Source organism: Microchirus variegatus (assembly GCF_963457635.1).
Source record: "Microchirus variegatus genome assembly, chromosome: 18".
NCBI lineage: Eukaryota > Metazoa > Chordata > Actinopteri > Pleuronectiformes > Soleidae > Microchirus > Microchirus variegatus.
In genome coordinates, this window is record NC_139819.1 from 4,959,296 (window position 1) to 4,986,851 (window position 27,556).

At 40.6% G+C, this 27,556-nt stretch overlaps 1 protein-coding gene across 1 annotated transcript in view; it reads right to left on the minus strand.

The window, feature by feature from the left end:
- Window positions 1–682: 682 nt before the first annotated feature.
- pip5k1bb (phosphatidylinositol-4-phosphate 5-kinase, type I, beta b) overlaps window positions 683–27,556 on the minus strand; it is a gene marked incomplete at both ends in the record, with an annotated part of 33,243 nt that continues 6,369 nt past the window's right edge. The window contains 11 exons of the mRNA XM_083905119.1: window positions 683–773; window positions 1,789–1,917; window positions 4,652–4,778; window positions 7,672–7,830; window positions 9,206–9,290; window positions 9,395–9,443; window positions 10,710–10,793; window positions 11,254–11,456; window positions 20,706–21,005; window positions 23,230–23,382; window positions 26,328–26,445. Of these exons, the coding sequence (XP_083761245.1) occupies window positions 683–773; window positions 1,789–1,917; window positions 4,652–4,778; window positions 7,672–7,830; window positions 9,206–9,290; window positions 9,395–9,443; window positions 10,710–10,793; window positions 11,254–11,456; window positions 20,706–21,005; window positions 23,230–23,382; window positions 26,328–26,445 (1,498 nt within the window). The remainder of the gene's footprint in view (window positions 774–1,788; window positions 1,918–4,651; window positions 4,779–7,671; window positions 7,831–9,205; window positions 9,291–9,394; window positions 9,444–10,709; window positions 10,794–11,253; window positions 11,457–20,705; window positions 21,006–23,229; window positions 23,383–26,327; window positions 26,446–27,556) is intronic.

The following is a 27,556-nucleotide window of genomic DNA, read 5'->3' on the forward strand; positions in this document are numbered from 1 at the left end:
GCTTAATCACACATGTCCTCAGAGGAAAAATATGTCTTAACAGTAATCACAACTAATGTCAAAAGTGCCGTTTCTTTTATGCAGAGTTCAGTGTCTCGTCCGCTCGCTCTGTGCTTCATCCAAGAGCCAGTAACCTGTCACTTTGTTGAGTTTACAGCAGCAGCAGCAGCCCCCAGGGTTCACCGGAGCTTCAGGTCCAACAACGTCCAAACGTCTCGTGTTTTGGCCTCAGTCTGTTCCTGGTTTGGCTGTTGCGTGTGTCCTTTTTTCGTGTGACACAAAGACGTCGCCGTCGCCGTCGCAATAACGTTACTGTAAACATTCCTCTTCTTTGAAAGTGTCCCTCGTTTCGGAAAGAAACCAGGATTGGTAATGAAATGCATGATTTGTATCTAGTGTCTCCTTATATTAAATGTCATGAAATGCCTTGAAAACAGGTTATATATATATATATATATATATATATATAAAACTCGATGGCACTGCACGGACATTTTTGCTCTAGTCTACAACGTGACCGAGCGTCGGGTTCGTTGCATGATGTGTCGCAGATGTGCGTCCATTGTATCTTCTCTTACTCTCAAAGTCTTTTTTTGTGTGTGTGTGTGTGTGTCTTTTGAGGCGAGACGAGTGGCAACACAGATTTTTTTTTTTTAGCAGCACAGGAGGTTGAAATCAAAGGTCAGGGTGTGCGCGGCCTTTTCCCCAGTGGCGTGCGGCGATTGTCTCGTGATTGGCAAGAGGAAATGAAGGCGGTAACGCTGCTCGTTTCACTGCAGAGGGACAGAAGAGGAGCGTTGGTCGTGAGTAAGTCGAATCAAAATAACATCAAAAGACAACGATTTAAGGGTAAAATGGAACACGACTCGATAGAATACATGACATTAGTCTTGTTTTTGGTTGAGTTAATGAAGGAACGTTACGTACTCTATCTTTAATGTGACGTTAATATGCATCAGCACAGAAGAGCAATTACTTTAACCCTTTAAGGTACTACTCAACTATTTGGTCGACCACACTTTAAAGGTGCCGTATGTAAGAATGTGGCCAAAAACGGTTACTACGTTCAAATTCAAACTCTACTGACTGCAATGATTGGTAGACGGCGGTAGGTGGCGCCACATGCCAAAACATGATTTCAAAAGTTAACATAAACATGATTTGCAGTCTGCAAAATATTTTTATAATGCAAATATTTTGTCTGTACTGTTGTTGTTGGTGAGTTCAGTTTGTTATATGAACATTATTCCTGAGTCTCTGTGACATATTAGGAGGATTTTATGGCCAGTTGCTTTAGATTTATTACATAATGCACCTTTAAGTCACTATATCTCATTGAAAAAGGCACGAAAATTCACTCGTCCGAAGACTATTTTGTTGACATTTATCGTTTCAGAGGAGTTGATGTACAGAATTATGAAACTTAATTCAACAAAAATAAGTCTTATAAGGGTCAAATAATTTTTTACAAACATGCTCTACCAAACAGTTGACTTGTCATTTTATGGTAAAGGTAGAGAAGCTAGCTAATGTTGGTAAAAATTAGGGGGAAAGTGTTAATGTGACTTTTCTGAATGTTGTACTTTTATTATGAACAGACGTCTCAACCGTTTGGTAGAGGGCTGTATCTGAAAGATTGTAGGGTCTAATTTAAAAAAAATATATATACTGATTGTTGTTATTGTTATCATAAGTGAATAAAACATTTTTCCTTTACTTTTTTCTTGGTGCGTACCTTAAAGGGTTAAGAGGAGAAAACAAGTCAAACGTCTCTCAGGCAAAAAAAACCTCACCAAGTAGACATCGAGAACCGATCCGTCGTCGCGGTCTATGTCCACGTCCATCGTGCTCTGCTCCGACGTGAGACAGATGGCGCTGTCCTCCAGGGTGAACGTCGAGCTGGACGCGGCGTCGTCTCTGAAACGGTAAGAGGTGACGATGTAACTTTTTTGTTATTTGATCCGTAATGTAGTCCAACATGTGTTTATTGTATTACTGGTGAATCTTCTTTGTTTGTTTGTTTGTTTGTTTTTTTTTGTCTTTCAGCTGCTGCCACTAGGTTGATTCTGGCAGAGATTTTTTTTTTTTTTTACCCTGGATGCTTTTCCTAATGCAACCCCTCCAATTCATCCAGGCTTATCCGGCATAAGCTGTATACGAGGTGTGTCTCCCCTGTGGCTGGGGTCAATTTTTAGAGTGTCCAATTAACAAGTGGAGTAATGGGGATTAGGTAACTCGCTCAGGGGGACCCCCCCTCTATTTCGGTGTGGGCTGCCCCAAAACTCTAATTCGATTATTTACACCTTGGATTTCCCTGCTGTGCAATTAGTGTAATTTAAGCAGGAAGCTTCTACCACAAGTGAGGAGAAAATAAATATACAGAGAGAATCTGAGGACGTCTGGATGCACATTATTAGCTCCAGAGGACCCAAAGTCAGACAAATGCTGCTTACTGGTTATTTTCTCGTTGGTTGTGCATGAAAATGTCACCAGTTTATCAGCAATACCAGCAATTATATCACATTAAAACATCATTTAAATTACTTTTTCTTCGCTATGTAACTTTTTTTATATAATAAATCTCCACTTCGTCCACCAGGGGGCAACGTTGCTCCTCTTATACGACATCAGGTGACTCCCCTGACAGAGCCATGAATGTGTGTTTTTGTGTCTCTCATGTGACCGACTACAGTTTGAGGTGGAGAGAGAAGAACAACACAACCGTCATAAATGCTTATTATTTCTTCTTTTACTGCAGGTGAAGTAAAAAAAAAAAAGTTTAAAGTCAAGCAACCGAAACGGGTTAATCTGTTAACCTTAACCTGACTGATTTAGAGGGATTATTTGAGCTAAATTCTAAAATAAACCACAGGGACTTGTTTGGTAGCTGAAGGATAATGTAATATTTTGTATTTACTTCAAGCAAATAAGTGTATTTTTTCTATTTGAATTGTGTAGATCCAAGTGCAGCACACGTGACCAACTGAGTCGTCCGGACGCGTCACTGTCGGTGAGTATCGTCAGTGGACAAACGTCTCCACTGTGCTCTTTTGTCACAGTTTTCACTGTCTTTCTGCACCAAGTAACTGCTGTTTAACTATGAATGAAAACAGATGACAGAACAATGTGATGGAGCAGCAGCAGCAGCAGCAGGTGACTGATGAGAGGGACAAGACTGGACAAGTCACACAAACACACAAACACACACACACACACACACACACAATGGAGGCTCAGAGAGCAAGCAAGACACCTGACACTGGTGGACAGGAGGACGAGAGGTGACGGCAGAGGACAAAGTGTCCTCCAGGGACAGGCAGGGGGTGATGCAGTGGACGTGGATCAGAAAAAAAATCATAAAGTGCTTTATTATTGTTTCAATAACACGGAGAATGTGGACAAAGTTTATAAATGTTCTGTTTGGGTGATGAAATTAAAGCTGTAGTGCAAACATTTTAAATATAAACAAATAAACCAATGTCTACGCCAAACTAGGATCCAAACCCTACTCAGGGGGGCGCCAGAGATCACATGGCGGCACAGAGCATTGTCTGTCAAATAACTTATTAAAAGTTATATATGTGATGTCACCAAAATTAAAACCCTTTTTTTTTTTTGGTCCACCTTTAATATACAGCTTCTGCTGTATACGTACAAACGCTCCCTCTGTCAGTTCTAGGGCTAAAACAATTGCGTTTGAGTTTAATCGGTTATTAATGGATTACAATATTCATTGTCGATGTTTTCTTAAATATAATGGGTTTGAGTGTTTTATTTAAAGAATTAAAACAAGTTTTTCCGATTTTCCAGCTTCTAAAATGTGAATATTTTCTGGTTTCTTTGCTTCGTACAAACAAAAAAAAATCATTTAAAGTGAATCACTTTTTGTTTGTGGAGACAAAATAAGACATTCGAAAAACATAATTCAGGTAAAATCCAGGTTTGGTGAACTCAAGTTTTCAGTTTTCAACATTTTTGTTATAACAAGTATGTATATAATAGTGTCATCAGCGTATACTGTGACTCTATGGAGCGGTTGGGACAAACTCTGTATTTTCTTTGGTCCATAAAACAAATAAATCATTAAAACTGAATAATTCTGGGTTTGTGGACAAAACAATACACACGAGAACATTGTTATTTCCATGTTTGAGAAACAATGATCGACATTTTATGGCATTTTTTGGACAAAAAAGATTCTGCGATTAACCGAGAGAATAAAAATATTGTATGGACAGAGTCTGTTTTTCACTCTAAGGACGCTACAACAACAACAACAACAAATAATGTGACGCGATTTCTGTTCACAAAGACCAAAATAGAGGCCGAATAGTAAAGTAAAACTGAAAATAAAGACGTGTTTACTTTCTTTCCTCCTCCTAGACTCTCCTGTCCATATGCTGTGTGGGAAGTGTTTGCCGAGCCCCGTCTGAGTCACCTGCTCCGTGACGCACGACACGTCGCCAACGAGAACCATGTGACGCAACACCACAGGTGACATTTGTGTGGGCGTGTGTGTTGGGGGCGTGGCCTATTTACAACCCTTCCTCCTCCTCCTCACGTCCTTGAGGCCTCATAAAGTGCTTGGCGTCAGACTCTGCGACTAAGGTAATAAAACCATAATAATAATACACACACACACGTCAGTTACCTCTCGTCTGTTTGGTTGTCCACGTTGACAAAGATGGAGGACGTGGAGATGGTTCCCATGGAGGAACCCCCGTAGAACGACACGTCCACGGGAACCAGATCAGGACGGAGATAGGAGCCGAACACAGCTGAGGAGACAACGTTTACGGACGTTAGGACGCGTTGTTTTAGGTTTATGTGAAGGGTTATCTACTACATTCCCAGAATTGTGCTTTCAAAAGGTGTCAGTACGTGACGTACCGTCGACACTTTTGGAGATAAAGATGTTATTGTTTGCCAAATCATTGCACAGGGGGCTTTGTGATGGTATTCTCTGGGTCTTCAGATTTGAGGAATAGGCAAAACGGACACTCTAAATCAGGGGTGTCAAACATACGGCCCGGGGGCCAGAACTGGCCCGCCAGAGGGTCCAATCCGGCCCGCAGGAGGAATTTGTTAAAATGTCAACGTCAAATACAATATTTTTTAGTGGTGTCGTTAACGTTAACGCACAGCACATTCCCATGACGACTGACCGGAAAAAGAGGCGCGCAAGGTCATGTTTACGCGACTCCCGGTTGTTAAAATGAGTCGCTAACGTTTAAAAAACAGAGGCGCACATACGCAGCGCACAGGTACGCTGTGCGGTTGTTTGTTAGCGCTGCTCTTTTCCTTTAACAAAACAGAGACCGCTCCAGTTCCACTGTAGGCGCGCTAACGGCGCTAAAAAGGAGCTAATGAAGCTAACGGAGCTAACTGGTAAACGGTGCCTGGACTCCGGTGTCGCGGCGGCGTTACTTGATGACAAATCTACACCTGACACCTGACTTGTTTTGAGTTTTCAAAATAAAGTTGGATCGTCATAGGTTTTTGTTATAACACACTATCTGCTGTCCTTGACCACATCGTAGGAATATGTTATGTATGTCCAAACGGTGCCTCGAAGCCCTGAAGTAACCACTGATAAGTCACTCAGCGTGATCAGCTGACCTTTATGTCGTTAACCTAATGTGATCGTGAGAGAAACTACGAAAAGAGCGAGAGCGTGATATTTTTACGGGGGCAAAGCTAATTGATGAAGTTATTATCAATAAAAAGTGACAAACGGTCTATTTCCGTAAAAAAAAACAGAGTTCCCTTCTGTTTTCCCTCCTCCGTACTTGATTTAACGTCCATTAAGTATGTTTTATAGTGCGTTACATCACACACCCACGACCACACCCTGCTGTTTTTCACATCGCACGCAAAGGTCAGACGCCTTTATCGCACGCGTCACGTTCATGCACCTTCGTGTACATGTTCATGGACTCACGGGGAGAGGATGTGAAGAAACCACACATCACACACACACACACACACACACACACACACACACACACACACACACACACACTTATCCGTATCTGAAGGGGTGCGGCTAACAACGTCGTCTCTGTTCTGATTGCTGACAAAGCCGTCGGACACTCTATCAGCCGGCGACGGCTTCTCCTCTGGCACCGAAGCTGAGAGGAACGACGCTTTTATGGCCGAATACAAGTGGCTGTTTACTGAGCCTCAAGCCACAAAACCTGCAAATCACTTACGGCGCTTTTCCATTATACAGTTCGAGCACTACTCGACTCGGCTCTGCTCGGTTTGGTATCGGTCACGTCGCGTTTTTTCCATGACTTTATAGTTACCTCCTCAACGTGGGCGGGGGGGTCGTCATAGGACGGCGAAACGCAAAAAAAGCCTACAGGAAAAGGACGATGTTGTGTCAAATGTCGCGCAATCGGTGGCCCCGGCAGTGGAACCTCCACCAGGTACTCAAAGAAAATGTGTTGAGAGTCGAGACGAGCCGAGTAGTTCTATAACATACCATGGTTCTAAAACTACGGTGCGTGTTCTACCCAGGGCTCGCTAGCTTCCTCGGGTGGTTCTTGAGGAGCTGAGGATTTTTGACTCTAATAATTAGAGTCCCCTTATCTCTTGCTCCGTCTTAATCTAATCTAACATCAAATTTTTCAAGGACTTTTCAAGGACTTTCCAGTTCCGATTCCCTCGAATTCAAGGACCGAATGCGCTGACACAGCTTAAGGCAACTTGGAAAAAGCATCTTCGCCCATGATGGGCGTACCTCTTTTATTGATTTGCAGTGATTGTTCTCGGGATCTTGGCCAATTTGGAACGTGGAAATTTTCGTTTTCCCAGGGATCGCGTCGCTTGTGCTCTCTCGCTTTACTTTACTCGCTCGTTGTTCCGCGTACGGAATCTCACGTCAACGGTGGACAGAGAGACGACACCGCTAGCAATTTACGAGTCGACTCCGCGTCGGCCTCGTCTACGTACGTCAAGCGAGGCAGGGCATGAACCAGTAGGAGGCATCGCAAACAAACAAGGGAGACATTTACCTAAATATCAACTTAAAGGTGAAGTTAGTAGTTTATAGTGCCATCTAGAGGAGAGGCTGAAATTTACAACAAAGAACTGCTCCTCTGCTCACCCCCTCCCTTCCCTGAGCGCTACGGTATCCTCAGCAGGTCAAATGTCGTCCTCGTCGTCTTTCTCCGTGTCAACAGATGAGGTTCGCGGAGAGAGAGGAGGCGGGACTTCCGCTACAAGTAAAGAGACGCTTGATTTGTTCTCTCGCGTTTGTCCTTACAGGCTCCGGTAGAAACATGGCGTCTCGCTGCTAACAGTGGCTAAGCAACCGCGGCCCGCGACCATGTTATTTTACATGACTTTTTGAAACACTACGAAAATGAAACAAAAACTATTATACAGCGACTAGACAATGCAGGAGCACATAATATGTATAAAAAAAGTGGATTTTGGGTTATATAAACCCATAAATACTACATATTGTACCTTTAACTTCTTTATTGCACAGAATTTGTGAACCCATTTCAATTCCAGGATTTCAAGGACTTGTGGGAACCCCGGATAATATATTTGGATATGAAGGAGGACATATAGACCATAGTCTGCTTGTCGTTCAAACAATCTGAAACAACATAGAGGCTTCAAAGTGAACATTGACTGAGCTATGTACTGTTGTTCTACCTTGTCCGTCCAGACTGGCGAGGCTGCGAGCTCCTCCCAGCCTCTCCCTCCTGTCCTCCTCGTTCCTCTCGTCCGCCTGCGATGAAAGGATCTCCTGAGAGGACGACTTCAGAGCCGGGATGGAAGTGCGAGTCCTCTTTGAAGGAGAAAATCGAAGTGCTGCGGAGCGCGGAGCAACAAAGGAGCATCACGAGTCAGGGGGAAAGAAAAGAGCACGGAGATAATTGGAGCAGATGGAATAAAAAAGGGACAATCGCCCCCCACGTTTGAACAATCAGACTCTAAATGAGCTGTAAATGCTATCGGACGCTTGTAACGCACAGAGGCGGTTTGCACGAGTGCAAACCCCTGAGCTGTTCTCGTTCTGCCTCCGAGAGCAGAGCGTGAAATGGAATCCCGGCCCTGTCATCTCTCTCCACAATTAAACTCGTGAAAGGTTTTCACGGGCAAAGCTAAATGCGCACATTTCTTACGTAACGTTTGTTTCTCAATTTCATGTTAACGTGAAGGAATCGTTCATGCAACGCAATCGGCTCCGCATGCCTGAAATTTACAGGGTGAAGTGGAATGGATGTAATCTTTACGGGGTCTAATGGAGTTGATTGACTTTAGCCTCTTTATCCCTCTCCGTGGTGCGTAACCGTTTCCTTTGGTGAGTGCGTTTGTTGTGTTAGCGAGTGCGTTTTTCTCTACGACCGAGCCTCGTGATTAACATTACGTTCGGAATATTATTGAATAAAAGTCGGCGTAATTTAACCTTTAAAATTGAATCAAAGACAATCAAACGCCTCAAACGCTCGGCCGACTGCCGACGACTCAGTGGTGCAGCCGTAGCTTCAGTTAAAGGTGCAGTGTGTACCATTTACGAGGGCTAATTGGCAAAAGAAATGTAAGTGTATAATTGCTTTAAAAAAAAAAAAAAAAAATGGTTTGTCTTTTTTCCGTTGCCTGAGAATAACACGTTCTTTAGGCAAGAAACCGCCATCTTGCACCATCATGTTTTGACAAAAAGAACTGCAAAGGCCACCGTAGTTTCCGTATGCACAAGCCCTCTGTTTGTTGCAATCTGTCGTCTCACCATTAGAGGTCACTAAAGCCTCTTTTGCGTTAAAATTAGCAGGTATGTTCACGATTTTATAACAATTACTTAAGTCAGAGTTGACAAAAAACTACAACAGCAAAATTGATTTTTTTAGTCGCTAATAAGATGAAGTTAGACGAAATTAAGTTCTAAAAAGTGAGGTTTCGCTAAAAAATGTTCATAGCTATCGGCTGGACGATGAATGCATGTTGTAGCACTGCACCAGAAATGAGTAAAAAAATGAAGCAGATGTCCTCACAAATGCTGATCTGAGTCATTGAGAATTCTTGCAAAATCTTGCACACTGGACCTTTAACATGAATAAACACGCGGCCCACAGATTCACTGTGATTATCAGCGCAGGATTTCCTTTTTTTCCACTTCCTCCTCCTGACCCTGGCTTCTCTCTCTGCGTGTCTCACGTGTGACCATGATGGACGTGAAAACACTTACGCTGAGTCTTCCTGAAGACCCGCGTGCTCATGAACTTGAGGAAGCGGCTGGCGTAAAAGCCAGGCCGATGCACCGACACGGAGTCCTGAGGAAAAAAAAAAACAAACCACTCTTATTATTAGACAGTAGATTTAGCCCGAGCGAAAACAAAAGGCTCATTCACTGAGCAGCGGAAACTTATCAACTTACGCCATCGTACACCAGGGCTTTCCACGAATGTTCCAACTTTTTAATGAACCTGAGGAGAAACAAACAAAAATAATATAAAAAGAGAAGCTTTGTCACTAATATATCCGCTTACACAACACACTTCCCCTTTCTGCTTAAATCCACCCTGAGAACTAAGATTGCACTTGTTCCTGAAAGGTCTAATGTGTAAGAAGTAGTGACTTCTTACGGTGATCATGCAAATTGTCCCTTTTTCGAAGCTAGTCTTAGAAGTACAGTGGCCATCACTTTTTACAGTTAAATCACATTTTTAGACTTTTATTTAAGTAATTAATTAATGATTTAATTATTTAATTAATGAATGAATTATTTATTTAATTAATAAATTATTTAATGAATGAATGAATTATTTATTTATTTATTTGTTTGTTTGTTTATTTATTTATTTATTTATTTAATTCATTAATTAATTCATTAATTAATGAATTCATTAATTCATTAATTAATGAATTCATTATATATTGTTCTTATCCTGACAGGTATTTTCTAACACCCATAATTCTGTTTTTTAATTGCTTTATTTGCATATTAGTACTTTTATTTCTTCTTTATTTTCTTGTCTGTAAAGTTATTATTATTAAATGTTATTAGTATTATTATTATTATTATTATTACTATTATTCATTTTGTATCGTAACCTTTTTACGTCAAAACACACACTGGTTGGTTTGTCTGTTGGAACGTGGCGTCAACATGTTTTATATGAATTCATTATATTCATTTTAAAGCAATTATACACATATACAAATAAACCTGCAGGTAATATATCAATATATAACAATCACAATATAATATAATATATAGCCCTCACACACTGATTGGTTTGCTTCAGGATGAAAAAAAAAAGGTCTATGTGATTTATATGATGCTTTTTGTTTGAAAAGCCGATATGCCAAGAAGCTTCCCGCTCTTGACTCACTGCGAGCTCTCTGGACAAAAAAAAAAAAAAAAAAGAAGACGAAAAATCAATAAGTAAATAAAGAAGATTGAACGCCGTGTCCATTTAAACGGTGTTGGATGGTGAAAAAGTCCTCTGTTCTTCCTCTGAGGAGTTTAGTAAAGTGGCTCGTAGCTTCCTTCAATCAATGCACGCTGATGATTCAACATTAAGAGGGTTCTTGTCGCAGCGCAAAAAAAAAAAAAACATCGGCCACAGCAGTTAGTCAGGGATAATATAAAGCTGAACCCCTTTGTGTGCGACCCTTTTAGCTTCCATGATCTTTTTGTGATTGACGATGAGGGCGTGAAGTCAAAGGCCAGAATCGTGTGTTGGTACCTGTACGACTGCAGGATATCGATGATACCCAGGAAGATGAGCAGCTTTTCTTCTTTGTGTGTTTTGGCAGGGATGCCACCCATCCTGTAACACACACACACACACACACACACACACACACACCAGCAGTCAGAGAAGAGCAACAGTTCTTCCTCTGCAGTGCGTAAAAAAAGAAAAGAAAAGAAAAGAGAGAACACTGTTCAAATAAGAAGTGTTTGCAGAAGAGGCACTCGGGGGTATTTGTGTTCATGTGCATCGCTGTAAATATGCAGAACAGTGGCTCTGTGTTTGTATACGTGTAGCTATGGTTATATGAGAGAGTGTTGCGCGCGAGGAGCGAGGCATGAGCACGGCTGTGTAACTGCGAGGGGAGAGAAGGTGGAGATCAAGAGGAAATCTATGTCTTTGTGAGGTCCAAAAAAAAAAAAGAAACTATCTTTGTGGGGACATTTTAGTCTGGGTCCTACAACTTTGTGTCCTCACAAAGATATAAAAACAAGTGTTTGTATGTGCGTTTTTCCTCCTCCAGCCCGAGTCCACTCACGTGTCGTCCGTGCTCAGAGCCTCGGCCGCTTTGCCGTCTCCCTGGATGGACTCCATGGCGGTGGAGTAAAGCACCCGCTGACCCGCGGGCCTCCTGCCGTCGCCGCCCGCCTGGCCCGACTCGCCGCCCTCCCTCTGGCTCTGGTCCAGGACGTGCACGCCCAGCAGCAGACTGTAGTCCATGATCTTGAAACTCTCCAGAACCTGTGTGAGGAAAATGGTCAAACGAATGATGACAAAAAAAACACCCAGTGACGCACAGACAAACAGTCAATAAATGTGACTTTTCAACAACTTTTATTTGTAAAGCAGCCAGTGACTGTTTTTTTATTTGGAACGTAAAGAGGACGACACTGTGAAACTTTTTTTTTTTTGACCCAAAACACTTTTCAGTGACTCAAATCCCTGTCCAAACCAGTTTTGAGCTAAACAAACAAGGTGTTTTCCTTCACAGTGAGCCAAGTGTTACACATTGACCCGCCCCAAGGAGCCTTTCGCCCACTTTCCCAGAGACTCTACGACTCTACTTCACTGCTGCGGTCTTGTGGCAAGACAGGGGCCAGACTGAGGAGGGGACGGGGGAGGAGGGGGGGGGGGGGTCACTATAGTGCCAGGTAGTCCGGCTTATAATCTGACCTCGACTGGAAAAAAAAAAAAAGCAGTTGTCCGGGAATTCTGGACGAGAAACTATGTGGAAATACACTTTGCGTTGAATCAAAAAACGAACTTGGTTAATACTTTGACTTAGTGCTACAATGATTGATTAACCCTAGAACAAAATTGCCGGGTGGTTAAATAAAATTATGTGATTCATTATTATTATTTTTTAATTTTTTTTTTGTTTCCAAATTCCTAATTTTCCAGTCATTTTGGAGCGTTTTTATATGTTTCCCTCACGAGGCTTTTCTTTCATTTTGTTAGACGTGACACAGTTTAAAATAGAAGAGCACTACTCAAATGTGTCATGTATTGTCATGTTTTGATATATGTTTATTTGTTTTGTTTTGAATTTGAGCGATAGTGTTCTAGGGTTAATCAGTTTAGTGCTTTTTTTCAGATTTTTTGGCATCTTAAATGTGAACATTTTCTTCTTTCTTTGCTCCACACGACAAATAAATCATTAAAAGTGAATCATTTTCATCTTTTTGGAACAGATTTTTCGATTTTTCGACCAAACAACTAATCGATCATTAAAATAAAAATTAATTGCAGCCCTAATGTTAATCCTCATACTATGAGACATTCAAATACCACCATATGTACAGTAAACTGTACACAGGGGGGAATCAAAGACAGCCCTGACCCAGATTCCACAGTAATTTGACCCCTTTTTATGAGAAAAGTGTTTTGAATTTTGACCCACAATTTCCTCTACATTCCCTTTCCAGTGAACAGATATCGTTCCTAGTATGAGCCGAGGTCTCTGAGATGTAAAGATGAACGTATAATGTTGTATTCATCTGCGCAGAAGAGACCTAATGACTGACTGAGTCAAACACTGAGCCTTTTGTCTGAGCGTTGCCTGTTCCATATCAACAATTTGCATCCCTTTCACTCCAAACTCCCCCAGCCTTTTTTTTTTGTTGTTTTTCTTTTTCAAACACAGCAGCCATTTTGAATAGAGCCACACACACACACACACACACACACACACAAACATTCTTGTACTTGTTGCATACTGAGGACTGGGTTGCTGACAAAGTGAGGACCAGCATTTCCACTTTATAAATCAACACAATTACAAATATCTACTTTATGAATGACATCTACAAAGAACTACTGGGTGCGGTACCACAAAATGTCTGCAGGTGGAGCCCCAGAGCAAAAAGGCCTGGAAAACTTTTAGATTTTTTTATTTATTTTTTTTGGTTCAAATTTTTACAAAAACGTCATACTATACTATGTCGTCCAAAATTTGAAAAAATCTTCGACAAAAAATTTTTGGTCCAAAAGTTTACAAAAAAAGTCATACTATACTATGTCGACCAAAATAAAAAAAAAATTTGACCAAAAATTTTTGGTCCAAAATTTTACAAAAACGTCATACTATACTATGTCCTCCAAAATGTGAAAAAATATTTGACAAAAATTTTTTGGTCCAAAAGTTTACAAAAAAAGTCATACTATACTATGTCGACCAAAATAAATAAAACATTTGACCAAAAAGTTTTGGTCCAAAATTTGACCAAAAAGTTTTGGTCCAAAATTTGACCAAAAAGTTTTGGTCCAAAATTTGACCAAAAAGTTTTGGTCCAAAATTTGACAAAAAAGTTTTGGTCCAAAATTTGACAAAAACGTCATACTATACTATGTCGTCCAAAATTTTAAAAAATCTTTGACAAAAATTTTTTGGTCCAAAAGTTTACAAAAAAGTCATACTATACTATGTCGACCAAAGTAAAAAAAAAATTTGACCAAAATTTGTTGGTCCAAAATTTGACCAAAAATTTTTGGTCCAAAATTTGACAAAAACGTCATACTATTCTGTGTCGTCCAAAATTTGAAAAAATCTTTGACAAAAAAATGTTGGTCCAAAAGTTTACAAAAAAGTCATACTATACTATGTCGTCCAAAATTTGAAAAAATCTTTGACAAAAAAATTTTGGTCCAAAAGTTTACAAAAAAGTCATACTATACTATGTCGACCAAAGTAAAAAAAAAATTTGACCAAACATTTTTGGTCCAAAATTGGACCAAAATTTTTTGGTCCAAAATTTGACCAAAAATTTTTGGTCCAAAATTTGACAAAAACGTCATACTATACTATGTCGTCCAAAATTAGATTTTTTTTTTTTTGGGACAAATTGAGTATAGCATGTCATAGCAACCTAAGGAAGTGATTTCAATGAATACAAAGTGAGGACCGGCCAAAATGTCCTCACTCCGTAAAAATGACCTCACTTTGTTGGTTAAAAACCCTCACTGGTCCTCAGTATGCGGCAAGTACAAGAACACACACACACACACACACACAAACCAGGCTGCCTACATAAGGCCATTACTGTGCGTCCTGGCTCCAGCTTTCCCCCCCAGACGAACAATCAAACTTGTCGCACCAGAGACAAAACAACAGCTGCATTTTAATAGTTATTGGAGCGAGAGAAAAAACAGAGTGTCTGATGAGTGGAATATTTACTCTGATATTACACAGACGCTCGTCTAAAGCAGACCAAGTGATGTCTCTCTCTGCTCTGCTCTCACTTCAAACGCAGCTCAGTTTTCTTCACGGTGAATGTAAAAGTCTAATCCTAACGCTTATACGTAGGAGGTCACGTTTGTCACAGCAGCCTCTGATCGTCAACAAACCCCCGATTCTCTCTCAATTCCGCCCTCTACCACTCTGGTGCCAGTGGATTTACTCATAGTGTTGGCCGGTGTGACACTAATGCACTGCAGGGTTTCTCTTAAAGGGGCCACTTATGGGCTGAAATATTATGTGCCACCAGAAACTGAAATTGAATCATTTATATTTGAATTTGAATTGCTAAAGTTGAATAATTGCATTTAAAAACTGAATTTGAATCACATAATTTGAATTATTGCATTGAAAAACTGAATCTGAAGAGTATAATTTGAAATTGAATTTTTCAAATTCAACACTCCATATATCTATATTGTTCTTCCGTCATCCTTGAACTACCCGGATGTCTGTCACAGTAATTTGAATCTGAATTTTGAGAACTGAATCTGAATTTTTTGAATTGAATCTGAATTTTGAGAACTGAATCTGAATTTTGAGAACTGAATTTGAATTTTGAGAACAGAATCTGAATTTTAAGAATTGAATCTGAATTTTAAGAATTGAATCTGAATTTTGAGAACTGAATCAGAATTGTTTGAATTGAATCTGAATTTTTAGAACTGAATTTGAATTTTGAGAACTTAATGCGAAGAGATATGGAGTGTTGAATTTGAATAATTCAATTTCAAATGTTACTATTCAGATTGTTTTTCAATGCAATAATTCAAATTATGTGATTCAAATTCAGTTTTTTAATGCAATTATTCAAGTTTAGCAATTCAAATCCAAATATAAATGATTCAAATTCAGTTTCTGGTGGCACATATTTCAGCTCATAGCCACTTCACCCCCAGAATATATATATATATATATATATATTTTTGTATTATTTCATCTACAGACAGTGGATCTGAGATACATACAACAACAAAGAAATAGGATTGACAAAAAGTCGACGTCAATGTCACTTCCTTCAAAGAAAATAAAAGCTTCACTGTGTTTCTGTCAATCAAGTTTTTTGAGTAAAATAGATATAATATGAATTAAACAAACCTAGCAGCATCATAATGATTGTACGTGTATTCTTCATTTGAAAAAGCGAAGAAATATGGCTGAAAAAGCACACAAGACCTCCCCTTTTCAGACATTAGTCCACAGTATATGCCACAGTTACCATCACAGCAATAACATCACATTACGCATTAATAGAAACATGTGTGTGTGAAAGGAAGCTTTATGTAAGAAATGTATATATTAACACAGGGGTGGTTTTCCCAGGAGGCCGCATGGAAAAAGAGAAAATATGGACCAAAAAGGCCGAACTCAACTCTGCTCCATATTTATTTCATATCTGCAACTGCTAAGAATAATGATATGTTATGATAAGGCAATGAAAACGCGCACATGCACATGTGCGTTGCATAAATTGAGAAAAATAATCATCTTTAAAATAAAAGCATGCATGATGTTCAGTTGTTTATGTTTATGTTCTTATTTCTAATGAACCTTACAGGAACCAGATGCGGCCCCCGGAGGTCGCATCAAACCAAGGTCTGTATTCAGACATAAAATCACCATAATATGTCTACACAGATTTAAGAAATCCATTATTTTGCATAAAAATGTATGAATTATTTTGCTTATATAGGACCTGTGCGCGCCCATGGTTCTCAAACTGTGGTACGTGAACTTCCTCTGGTGCTGTTAGGATCCTCTTCCCCTGTCTGTATGAGTGGGCGTGTCTAATTGTCTTTTCCCCCCTGCAGGTTGGCCGGAGAAACCCCGTTACCTGGTTTCAATCCAACTCACCTGCTGCAGATTACTCTGATTGCCACCACTCACTCAGTCCTTCCTGTTTAAACAGACCAGGACCAGGACCAGGACCAGGACCAGGACCAGGACCAGGACCAGGACCAGGACCAGGACCAGGACCAGGACCAGGACCAGGACCAGGACCAGGACCAGGACCAGGACCAGGACCAGGACCAGGACCAGGACCAGGACCAGGACCAGGACCAGGACCAGGACAGTAATTTATTTTACTTTCGATAGAGTTTTTGTATCTGCATTTGGGACCACGCTAGCGCTAGCTTATCTGATATTACCTGGAGGAAAATCAGAAATACTGTGTATATACCAGAGTATGAGTAGAATATTTAACAAATTATACTGTAACATGTGTAACGAACACATCTGAACCTTATTTAAGTAGTTTAATGTCGTGTGGTTGACAATCACACTAAAGCCTTTCGGATTTTTGACTGCAAGGTCATGGCCCTGGTTCTCTGCAGCGAGGAGAGAGAGAGACAGAAGCTATTGTTGTCGGAGCATCACATGACCTCGAGGATGGGGGAGTGCATACAGTAAATGGTCGTATGTGATTGGCTTCGCTGGCTGCTATGCAACCCATTATTATCCTCCTACTTGAGAATGTATGTCTGGATCAGCTGAATCTTTGTGATCGCGCAGTGGTTTGTGTCTGAAATTGGAGCTCAGTCAGTTGTAGTTTGGTCGGGACTTAATCGAGAGACGACGAGGTGTCAAAACAAAGCTGCCTCATAGGGCTGCGACAATAAGACAATTAATCGATTTAGTAAATGAATCTTAAACTATTTTGATTTTCAGTTTCCTTTGTTTCTTCTTCCACAGATGGATAAATGAAGGCAGTTGAAAATAATAAGAAAACACACCCACAGGACAATAACCATAGCAGCTGTCCCACACCAACTCCACCCCCCGGACATTTTAGCGCCCACCAAGCGCCCAGACACCCGACGTCACTCCTACCCGGATGTGGCATTGGAGGTCACAGCAACATCGCAGGGAGTGCAGTCAAAACCGTAAAGGTAAACAAACTCAAGGCACTTTCACATTAGGCTAGGGACTCGGTTTAAAAAAAATCACACATTCTTTTGGTTTGGTTCGTTTTCAAACTCCACTTTTGTAAGTGAAAGATCAAACTACCTCGACCGAAAACAGAAATCCATCCCCTTTTAGCCGCTTAGCAAGCTAGCAAGCTAGCACTACTTCCTCTCTTTGGTTCACTGGACCATTTAAAGTGGATCAAACAGCTCTGGTGTGAAAGCGCCTTTGCGCTAGCCAAGAAAAAGGAACGTAGAATGAGTATAATAATTAGGGCTGCGTACGTTAACTCATTAACGGCGTCAACGTTAACGCGCAACGTGCTTCAATGACGACTGACCGGAAAAAGAAGCACGTGGCGTCATGTTTACGTGACTCCGGATTGTTAAAATGAGTCTCTAAAGTTACGCGAAACTTTAAAAAACAGAGGCACACATACGCAGTACACAGGTACCGCTGGTTATTTGTAGCGCTGCTCTTTTCGTTTTAATAAACAGACCGCTCCAGTTCGACTGTAGGCGCGCTAACGGCGCTAAACGAGCTAATGCAGCTAACGGAGCTAACTGGTAAACGGTGCCTGGACGTAAACATGACGTCACGCGCATCTTTTTCCGGTCAGTCGTCATGGAATCGCGTTGTGCGTTAACCTAATAATAATCTTTTAATACTCGATTAAAAGCTTAATTAGTGATTGATTAATAATCCTTCAATGGAGTATTGTGTCAGCGCTAACCGACTACAAACTAAATGTTGCTGAGGTTCATATTTTACACATATTATCTTTGATTAAATGTGTTGTCCGACAGACGCTCATGTGATGTGATGTGATACAAAGGGAGGTTGAAGTACTTTGCCCAGCCCTTGTTGTGTTGTGTTGTGTTGTAAATCACACACACTTGCACAATCCATCCACCTCTCTGCCCCATTCTCTCTCTGTCCAACATGAATTAATGATGCCGAGTGTTTTGAGTTGTTCTGGCGTTTGGGGAGTATCAGTGGGGCTGCACGGAGAGAGCGGAGTCTTAAAAGGAAGACACCGTATCCTGAGTTTCCCCCCCCCACGTGTCAAATGTCCCACATACACAGAAATATCTCTGATCGCTCGGCTCTCGGCTTCCACTCTTCAGATCTGACCTCGCCGCATTTCAAAGGTATAGAAATCATGTCACTCCACACACGCAAATATAGCTAAAAGTGGATTTTCAGAGGTTCAAACCCCCCCCCCCCCCAGCATCCTCTACCTCTACGCCTCTTGCCCCCGTGTTGTTTTGCTTGGGTCGACCCCGTCTCTGTGTTTTGATCGGCAGCCTCTGTCGGGGGTGACAGGGGGGGTGAGCTGCTTAGTCATGGAAATGGACGGCGATTTCTGCTTAGAGGGCACTACGCTTCCTGCTCAGGAGGTAAACGCAGGAAGCTGCTCAGCACAGACTCTCTGACAGCTGCTGCTTACGGTAATGCTCCCCCGTCTGACATACGCCATGACAAACACTTTTTTTGGGACACACAATGGGTTCAGAGATGGCCCCAAGGCAGGAGCGAACCGAGCAGCTGTATCTATCTAGAGAAAATTAGACATCTTTTACATATAATTAGATATCTAAATAGTGTTATGTTTGTTTGTTTTTGTAGTTGAAAATTTCATACACACGTGCTGTTCTAAGTTTTAAGAACCAAAGTCATTAAACTGGTTTAACTTGTTTAATTCCACTGTACAGTCGTAGCACGGTACGGCACGACTCTACCCGAGCGGAGCCGGCACTAAAATGTGACGTCGACAAACTGACGGTCACCGATTTGGTCAAGAGTCATGAGCTCGACGTCCCTAGTTTGTGTCTATTAAACAGCGACGCTGCATTTTCGGTACTATAGTGATGGAAAATGGACACTTTTGGGATTTTACTGTGCTCAAAGGTTTAAAAAACGAACAATTTCGGCTTATCCAAGGTGGTGGAGGAGGGGGGGGGGGGGGGGCAAATCAAATCCAGCTTAGGGCCCCATAAAGGCTTGGGCTGGCCCTGTTAGGGTTGTAAATGTGCTGTCAAGTTAAACATTAAGGAAATACTAACTTGGCAAGAAAGGAGGGGGATGATGTCATTCTGCTTAAGAAAGGCCCTAACTTGAGGGGATCGCTTAAGTTCATCTGAATTTGCATGGCAATCTCGTTCGACTGAGACTTGTTGTTCTTGTGAGCGAGATCCTGTTTGACTTTGAGGGCGCGACAGCAGCGCTTGTCGAATGTTGACGAGGAAGAGTAGAGTAGAGTAGAGTAGAGTAGAGTAGAGTAGAGTAGAGCTGTGTTGTCTAACAGCTTTCTCTGAAATTCATCCAGAGCATCACACTGTTCATTACCACTAACACCGCTCCATATGCCGCCAATCGCTGTTTGGCAAAAAGCACCGTCTGCCTCTTTCATCTACTACACACTCAAAACCTTAGGCTCGTGTAACGTGAGAACATTAAACCGTGATGTGAAAAGGTTCCAGGTTGCCAAGTCTGGCAGGTTTGGGCCTCATCTGATACACCGATCCACAGCAAACATCATTTTGTGTAACTCTTCTCAAGGAAGTAGATTAACTGTCCTGCAAAAGTCGCCCACTCTAAGACCGGAGGAAGAACTTTGCATCGAGTATCCGAGTCTCTCACGCTCACCGGGATCTCACCTTTAATCGTATTCAGTGTTTGTCGAGCTGTCGCGTACTGAGACAGAGCAGAGAAGGGAGGACAGTGCCCAGGGCAAACTCCACTGAGCTTAGACTGAACACACAGTGGAAACACGTACGCTGCTGCTGCTGCTGCTGCTGTGCTACTGACAAACACGTGGAAAATTTTCTCTTATCAAAACATTTCGTCCCATCAGTCAAGAAGCCTCTCGTGCACCGTCCTGAACTGGCGTTTCAGTTTCCGGTGATCGGAAACATTTCTAAATATCTAGTTCCTGTAGCTGACTTCACACAATACCAGGTATCGCATATGTTGAAAAATGTTCCCAAACCAGAAAGTCACTCCTGCTTCTCCACAGAGTCACTGTATACGCAGATGACACTATTTTATATATCACTACTTATTACAGCAAAAATTCAGGAATTTCTTCAATCTTAATTCAACTTGCACTAATAAATGAGTGTTTAATAAAACAAAAACACGTACAATGCTTCCGTTAAAGTGTCGATTAATTGGTTTGGTTCATAAAATGTTGAGTGTGAATGATTTCTTTGTCATACGGAGCAAAGAAACCAGAAAATAAACCACTAAATCCGACTATTAAATGATCAAAAAAAGCTGATGATTACTGTAGTAATTGAATAATAATCATTGAAGCACATGCACACACTCTGTTAAAGTCCACTTACCCGACAGTCTCTCTGCAGGGTCTTCATGAGGTTGTTGTACGTCTCGGGGTCAAAGTAAAGCCCCTCCTCGTGCATGTCCTCAAAGTCCAGGTCTTTGTACGTGGGACTCGACTTCTCCCTCTCCTTCCTGGACGCTCGCCTCTTGTACGTGGATCCCTTCAGGTCGTATTTGTAGTGCATCTTGACGGAGCGAGGCAGCACGTTGTTCATGACCACCAGTCGGATGTTGATGCCTCCGGACTGGATGCAGTAGAGGCCGTAAAACTTGGGCAGCAGCGTGCGAGGGTTCTGGTTCAGGTTCTGTGGATTTGACCGATATACACGAGTAAATACGAATATATATTATTCAAATAAATATCTTTATTGCATTAACCTCATGAATACAATGGCTTTTTAGATATGAATGAATGCGTTTGCAGCCACAGCTGGAGATAATGTTTACTGCAGTTCTCCATTAAAGGTGCCATATGTAAGAATGTGGCCAAAAACGGTTACTACATTCAAATTCAAAATACCGAGGTCTTTTAGGTCTCGTTTTATGACGTAACTGGCAACCCGTGGTTGCTCAGCAGCTGAGACTCTACTGACTGCAATGATTGGTAGATGGCGGTAGACGGCGGTAGGTGGCGCCACATGCCAAAACATGATTTGCAGTCTGCAAAATATTTGTTATGCAAATATTTTGTCTGTACTGTTGTTGTTGGTGAGTTCAGTTTGTTATATGAACATTATTCCTGAGTCTCTGTGACACAATAGGAGGATATTATGGCCAGTTTCTTTAGATTTATTACATAATACACCTTTATTACTACTTATGATAATGGGATCACTTTATATTTCACGCTAAAGGGGTTTTAGATACCAATTCAACAACACTGTTTTGTTGTTGTTTTACCTTAACACAGAGCCTTTAGGCTGCCTTTTTCCATTACTATGTTAAAAGGTAAATACAGAGACGATATAGAGCGTCTTATATCCATTTTTTTCCCAGCACAACCTAAGCAATCTGATGAAATTATTATAATTTTTTCCATTTTCACCAACTATATAAATACACCTGAGCATGTATATTTATCAAAATGGCCTAAAAACCATGCCAGTCCACAAAAGTCTCTCAAAAATCAGTTTATGCATGACCCCCAAAAATGTCCAGGATAGACAAAGGGTCAATTTTACCAAAGGTCTGCATGTGGGTTCAAGCAAACATCTTCCATCCAAAAGATTCTATTATTGACTTGTATTATGGAGAACGTCGCCTCTTTCATTCCCACTCTTCACCTGGAACTCCTTGTTCTACGCAATGACAGTTTGAGACTCCGAGAAAAACTCTCGTGATTGAATTACTGACTCCACTCTTCTTTAAATGCTCCCTGGACCGAGCAAAGCAGCATGTTAATCCAAACAGGGAGAGAAGTGTGAGCCCGAGAGAGAAGCTGAAAAACACTTTGAGCTTTTCTAGACGTTGGTCTACAAATGTGGAGGCAGTTAGTGTTTCACCGCGGTAAATAACTGTTCCTTCTCATCTTTTACTGATTGATTTTTAGTGATCATTTACAGATAATAATTTATAAACTTAGTCGCTTTTTTCGGGGGCCGAGTTTCTCTGCGGTGTATTCTTAGTGATTTGTGAACTTTATGATTTAATTCTGCTGTAATGCAACAGTTTTACGATGTTTTTCTCACTTCAAGAACACAATGTATTCTGTGATTTATTTCTCTCTCTGTGTGTGTGTGTCCCTTCACTGCAGCTGTGATGACCATAAACAGACAATAAATAACTAATAAATAACTCATTTTGAAATGATAGTCAGTCGGGCTGCAAATTCCCGAGTTAATAGAGTACTTGTTTGGGCCATAAAATGTCATAAAACGTTAAAAAACGTTGATCAGTTTTTACCAAACCTGGAATTAGTGATGCTCATTAATGTCTTGTTTTGACAAAAAACTAAAAATATTCAGTTGTAATGATTTATTTCTTATATGGAGCAAATAAACCAAACAATATTCACATTTAAGAAGCTGAAAAATCAGATCAACTTGTTTTAACTATTAAAAAACGATGAATTGAGTCGCAAAATAGTTGCCTATTAAATTTGTAATTGCTAAATTACCGATTAATCGACTCGTTGCAGCACTAATAGTCAGTTTTAGGTTGGGTTTTGTCACACTGGCTGTGTGTGTGTGTGTGTGTGTGTGTGTGTGTGTGTGTGTGTTTTCACAGTCATTTCCACTGCACATGTCTGTAATCAGGAAAAACAAGCAGTGACCAGGCAACAGCACATGAGAGGAAACTCGGTGCTGCTGATTCTAACAGCGTGAAGGTTATCGCAGCATTGTCACCGGCTTTTTTTTTTTTTACAAATCTGTGCAGTAACACAAAACAATAATAAAGAAAAAACCGTGACCTTGAGGTCAGCGAGAAAAGACCTGAAAGTCATCACGTTTGCTACAGCAAACAACAAAACGCGAGGTGACGCGCGGGTTTACACAGTCGGCCTAATGGAAGCAACGGTGAAGACCTCACCATGTAGTAGCCCGGCAGCAACCTCTGCAGAAACTTGGCCTCTTTGTGCTGGACGGTTTTGATAATGAACTCATCATCGCTGGTTAGGTAGAAGAGAGAGCCGCTAGCCCCCGGGTTGCCCAGCTCGATGAGAGGCTCGTTAACCAGGGAGTACTGAGGAAGAGAAAACATCAACATTACAGCCACACTGTAGAGTACAGTATATGTAGGTTGTCATGGTTTTCTTTTGATATTCAAGTTTCATTCAATATATTCAAGTTTCATTCAATATATTCAAGGTTTCATTCCATATATTCAAGGTTTCATTCAATATATTCAGTTTCATTCAATATATTCAGTTTCATTCAATATATTCAATGTTTCATTCAATATATTCAAGTTTCATTCCATATATTCAAGTTTCATTCCATATATTCAAGGTTTCATTCAATATATTCAGAGTTTCATTCAATATATTCAAGTTTCATTCCATATATTCAAGGTTTCATTCAATATATTCAAGTTTCATTCCATATATTCAAGTTTCATTCCATATATTCAAGGTTTAATTCAATATATTCAAGTTTCATTCAATATATTCAGAGTTTCATTCAATATATCCAATGTTTCATTAAATATATGCAATGTTTCATTCAATATATTCAAGTTACATTCAATATATTCAAGTTTCATTCAATATATTCAGAGTTTCATTCAATATATTCAAAGTTTCATTCAAAATATTCAAGGTTTCATTCAATATATTCAAAGTTTCATTCAATTTATTCAAGTTTCATTCAATATATTCAAAGATTAATTTCCTGAACGGCATGCCATAATATGTATGTATATATATATATATATGTATATATATGTATATATATATATATATATATATATATATATATGTATATATTTTGTATATGTATATGTATATATGTATATATATGTATATATATAATGGTGTCATCAGCATATACTGTGACTTTTGTGTCTCATTATCAAATTACTTTACTTTCCGGTCAACATTTTTTGACATTTTACAGACCAAACAAGTACTCAATTAATGGAGAAAACAATCAACAGATTAATTGATTATTAGTCACAGCCCTAATAGTTGTTCCACAAATTCGAAAACACATACTGAGGGACACATTGTAGTTGCAGCACATTGTTGTCCACATAGCTTAGCAGGTATTATGAACAACTGCTTTTATTGTGAGGGGGAAAAACACATTCCCAATTATTGCACAAAATGCGAGCTCCACCGAGGGTAATAGCAGCAAACGAGCGCCGCCGCGGTACTTGCTGCAGCTGCTGTTTCTCTGCATCACAACACGGCGATGAACGCGCGAGGCGGAGAGAGGCTTCGAGAGCGAGCGAACTGCACAGCAGGTTTAGATGTTAATCAGTGCGTTATGAGAGCAACATGTTCAAAGGGGAGGAGAAAACACTGCAGGCATTCGCTCTCCATGGACTCCTCCACTGATGACAGTAACTTATACCAGCACAAACACATCCGCAATTTATTACATTTGCATCCACGCGGCTGTGTGCGTGTGTTTGCGTGTGTGTGTGTGTGGGCGTGCTCTCTCTTTTAATTAGACTCTGCCGTGTGGTTTGTGTCTGAACAAATGCATCATCACCTGAAGGACATCAGTCACGGCCACATCTACAGTATATAAGCTCTTGTGTGCTCTTGTTCCAGCCTCTCCTCCCCTTACCCCCTGCTGCTTTGAAGTCGTCTCTCTATTGTCTTGTGCATGAACAAATTTTGTCTTTCAAAAAGAAAAAAAAAATCAAAATGCAGCTTTTCTTTAAAAGGTCTGTCAGCGACTGTAAAACACTGGGAACATGCATCATCATTTCAAAGGCCAAAGTTTTAGGATTATATACAAATCTATAGGGGACGTGATAGCACCGAACCAGGAAGTCACGATCTAATCCACTGTTTATATGAACACAAATCGTTCGGAATGGCGAAGTAAAGCCATTTATTTAAATATATATGAATATACCAATGGTGCAAAAGTAGAAATTGTTCTTTAAAATGGCCTTAATAAGCTAATTTTCAAAAAAAAGCAATGCAAGTGCATATCATAGTGTCTGTGTGCTGAAGGACTGCGTTTCCCATAATGCTTTGCAGCCACAAAGCGGATGATATACGGCAGTTCAGTGTCATGTTTATAAAAAATTGCTGATAGCCCTCTGGTTTGGAATGAAATTTGCTTCAGAATGGGCTGTATCCGATCAGAGTTTTGGGACTGGCATGTTTTTACATGATATTTTTTATTCTGATCAGGCTTTTAAATCCGATTACTCGCGTCCATGTCTACATAGCTTATGTCCTGGCCAGGAGAGAGTCAGACATGTTCTGCCATGAAGCGTCTTAACTAGAAACAACAAACGATTCCTTCGACCCTCGAATGCAAATGACAAAATTCATAATTTTCTGGCGCGTAAACCCTGTATCGCGATCTGCTATAATGTAAAACATGACCGTTTGATTGAACTACAAATCAGTGGGTTGCCAGCAGAGGGCCTGAATTATGTGTTTGCATGCATGCATCATCATCATCATCATCATGATGATGAATCATCAGCCCTGTTGTTGACATCCATCCTCCAGCTTCAAGTGCAAATGTTCACACCTGACATTAAAATACATCCTCGACGTGTCGACTGTGACCACATGTAATTAGACGTGCACTCCCCCGCCCCGTATTCAAACACCCGCTGACGTCATGACTTGTTTCCGAGAACTAAATTATCCTGTCTGATTGTACAGATGTGTGTGTGTGTGTGTGAACAAGTGACCAAGAGCTAGAGATAAGAGATGCTGCACGTTTTTCCTCTGCTACTGGAATTCAGATGTTGATCAGTGTTAGTACGGAGGTGGTTGTTGTTGCCAATAAATCCACTTAAAGCTACAGTGTGTAAAAGTAAAAAGCAGCATTTATTGGTGAATTAGCATGTTGCACAGCCTTCAGGTTAGCATCACAGCTCAAAGAAAGTGTTTTGTGTGTCCATTGTGGGCTATTGTAGCAACAAAATGGATCACTCAGGATCTAATAACCAGTTATGAACAGACCGTAGTGTTCAGCAGGTTTAAATCTTACCAGGTAGTCGTCCGGTTTGATACCAAACAGATCCCTGAAGTAGCGGAAGGCCAGTGGAGCATAGGTCTTGAAGCGGAAATCGGGATAATGATGTGCTGGGGTCAAGTTGCTTCCCTCGCTGGTAGAAGGGGAAAAAACAACAACACATTAGATACAGTGTAAATAACAAGAAAACCTTTGTCTTCACATGAATAACTGTTTGTGTTTTTAGTTTCAGTGTTTCGGTGTTCCTAGTTCACTATGTTCCAGTTGAGAAGACCATGAAAAATCCATGAACACAAACACATCTTTGGCTAGCCATTGTTAGCCTTTGCTAGCCATTGTTAGCAGTACCAGTCGCTAGCAAAGTTCTTCATGGTGTTTTTCTCACACACAGACGTGTGTGGTAACGTGTCAATGGTTAAACATTACACAGTACAGTGTGTACAACACATTCACTGTAAAACAACAACAACAGAAGTGCTTTTAACACTATTAACAGTCAGAGGCGATTCTAGAGTCTGTATGGGCCCCTAAGCAAAAATTCCCAGGGGGCCCTTCCTTCCAACCAGTGTTCATCACCATTATGTTATAAATTATCTGACACCAACGAAAATTATGAGTTCAAAATATTTTTTTTTTCCAAAATGAATTAAATACATGGAAAAACCTTAAAAAGTATGTGAAAATATTAATGTAAAGAACAATACAATACTGTAAATAGCTTTTTAAAAAACTATATAAACTTAGTAAAAAAATTACATTACACTGTAAAGAACCTACTTTATAAAACAATATAAATATATAGAACAATACAATACTGTAAATAACTGAAAAAAAACATATAAACTGAGTAAAAAAGATATGCATTACACTGTAAACAACTTTTCAACTTGCAGAACGATAACTTCACACAGGTTAAAGTGAGGTGGGGCCCCTTTAGGGAGGTTTCCTACTGAGATGTCATTGCAAATCGCCCATTGTTTTTAAGGGGGACGGGGAGGTGGCTGGTCACTGCACATTTCAGAAAAAACAGGCCTCAGGCTCCGAGTGTCGGGGGCCCCCTATCGGCTCGGGGCCCCCGAGCAGTTGCCTGCCTTGCCTGTTCACAAACTGCGCCTCTGTTAACGGTAAAAGTAGCAGTGTTTATAGTGACGGCCATCTTGGAATCGCATGTCGGGGGGGTTGGTGAGGTTGCAGATTAATCCAAATGCCCCGACTAAAAATGGAACGCACCATTATTACAGCCC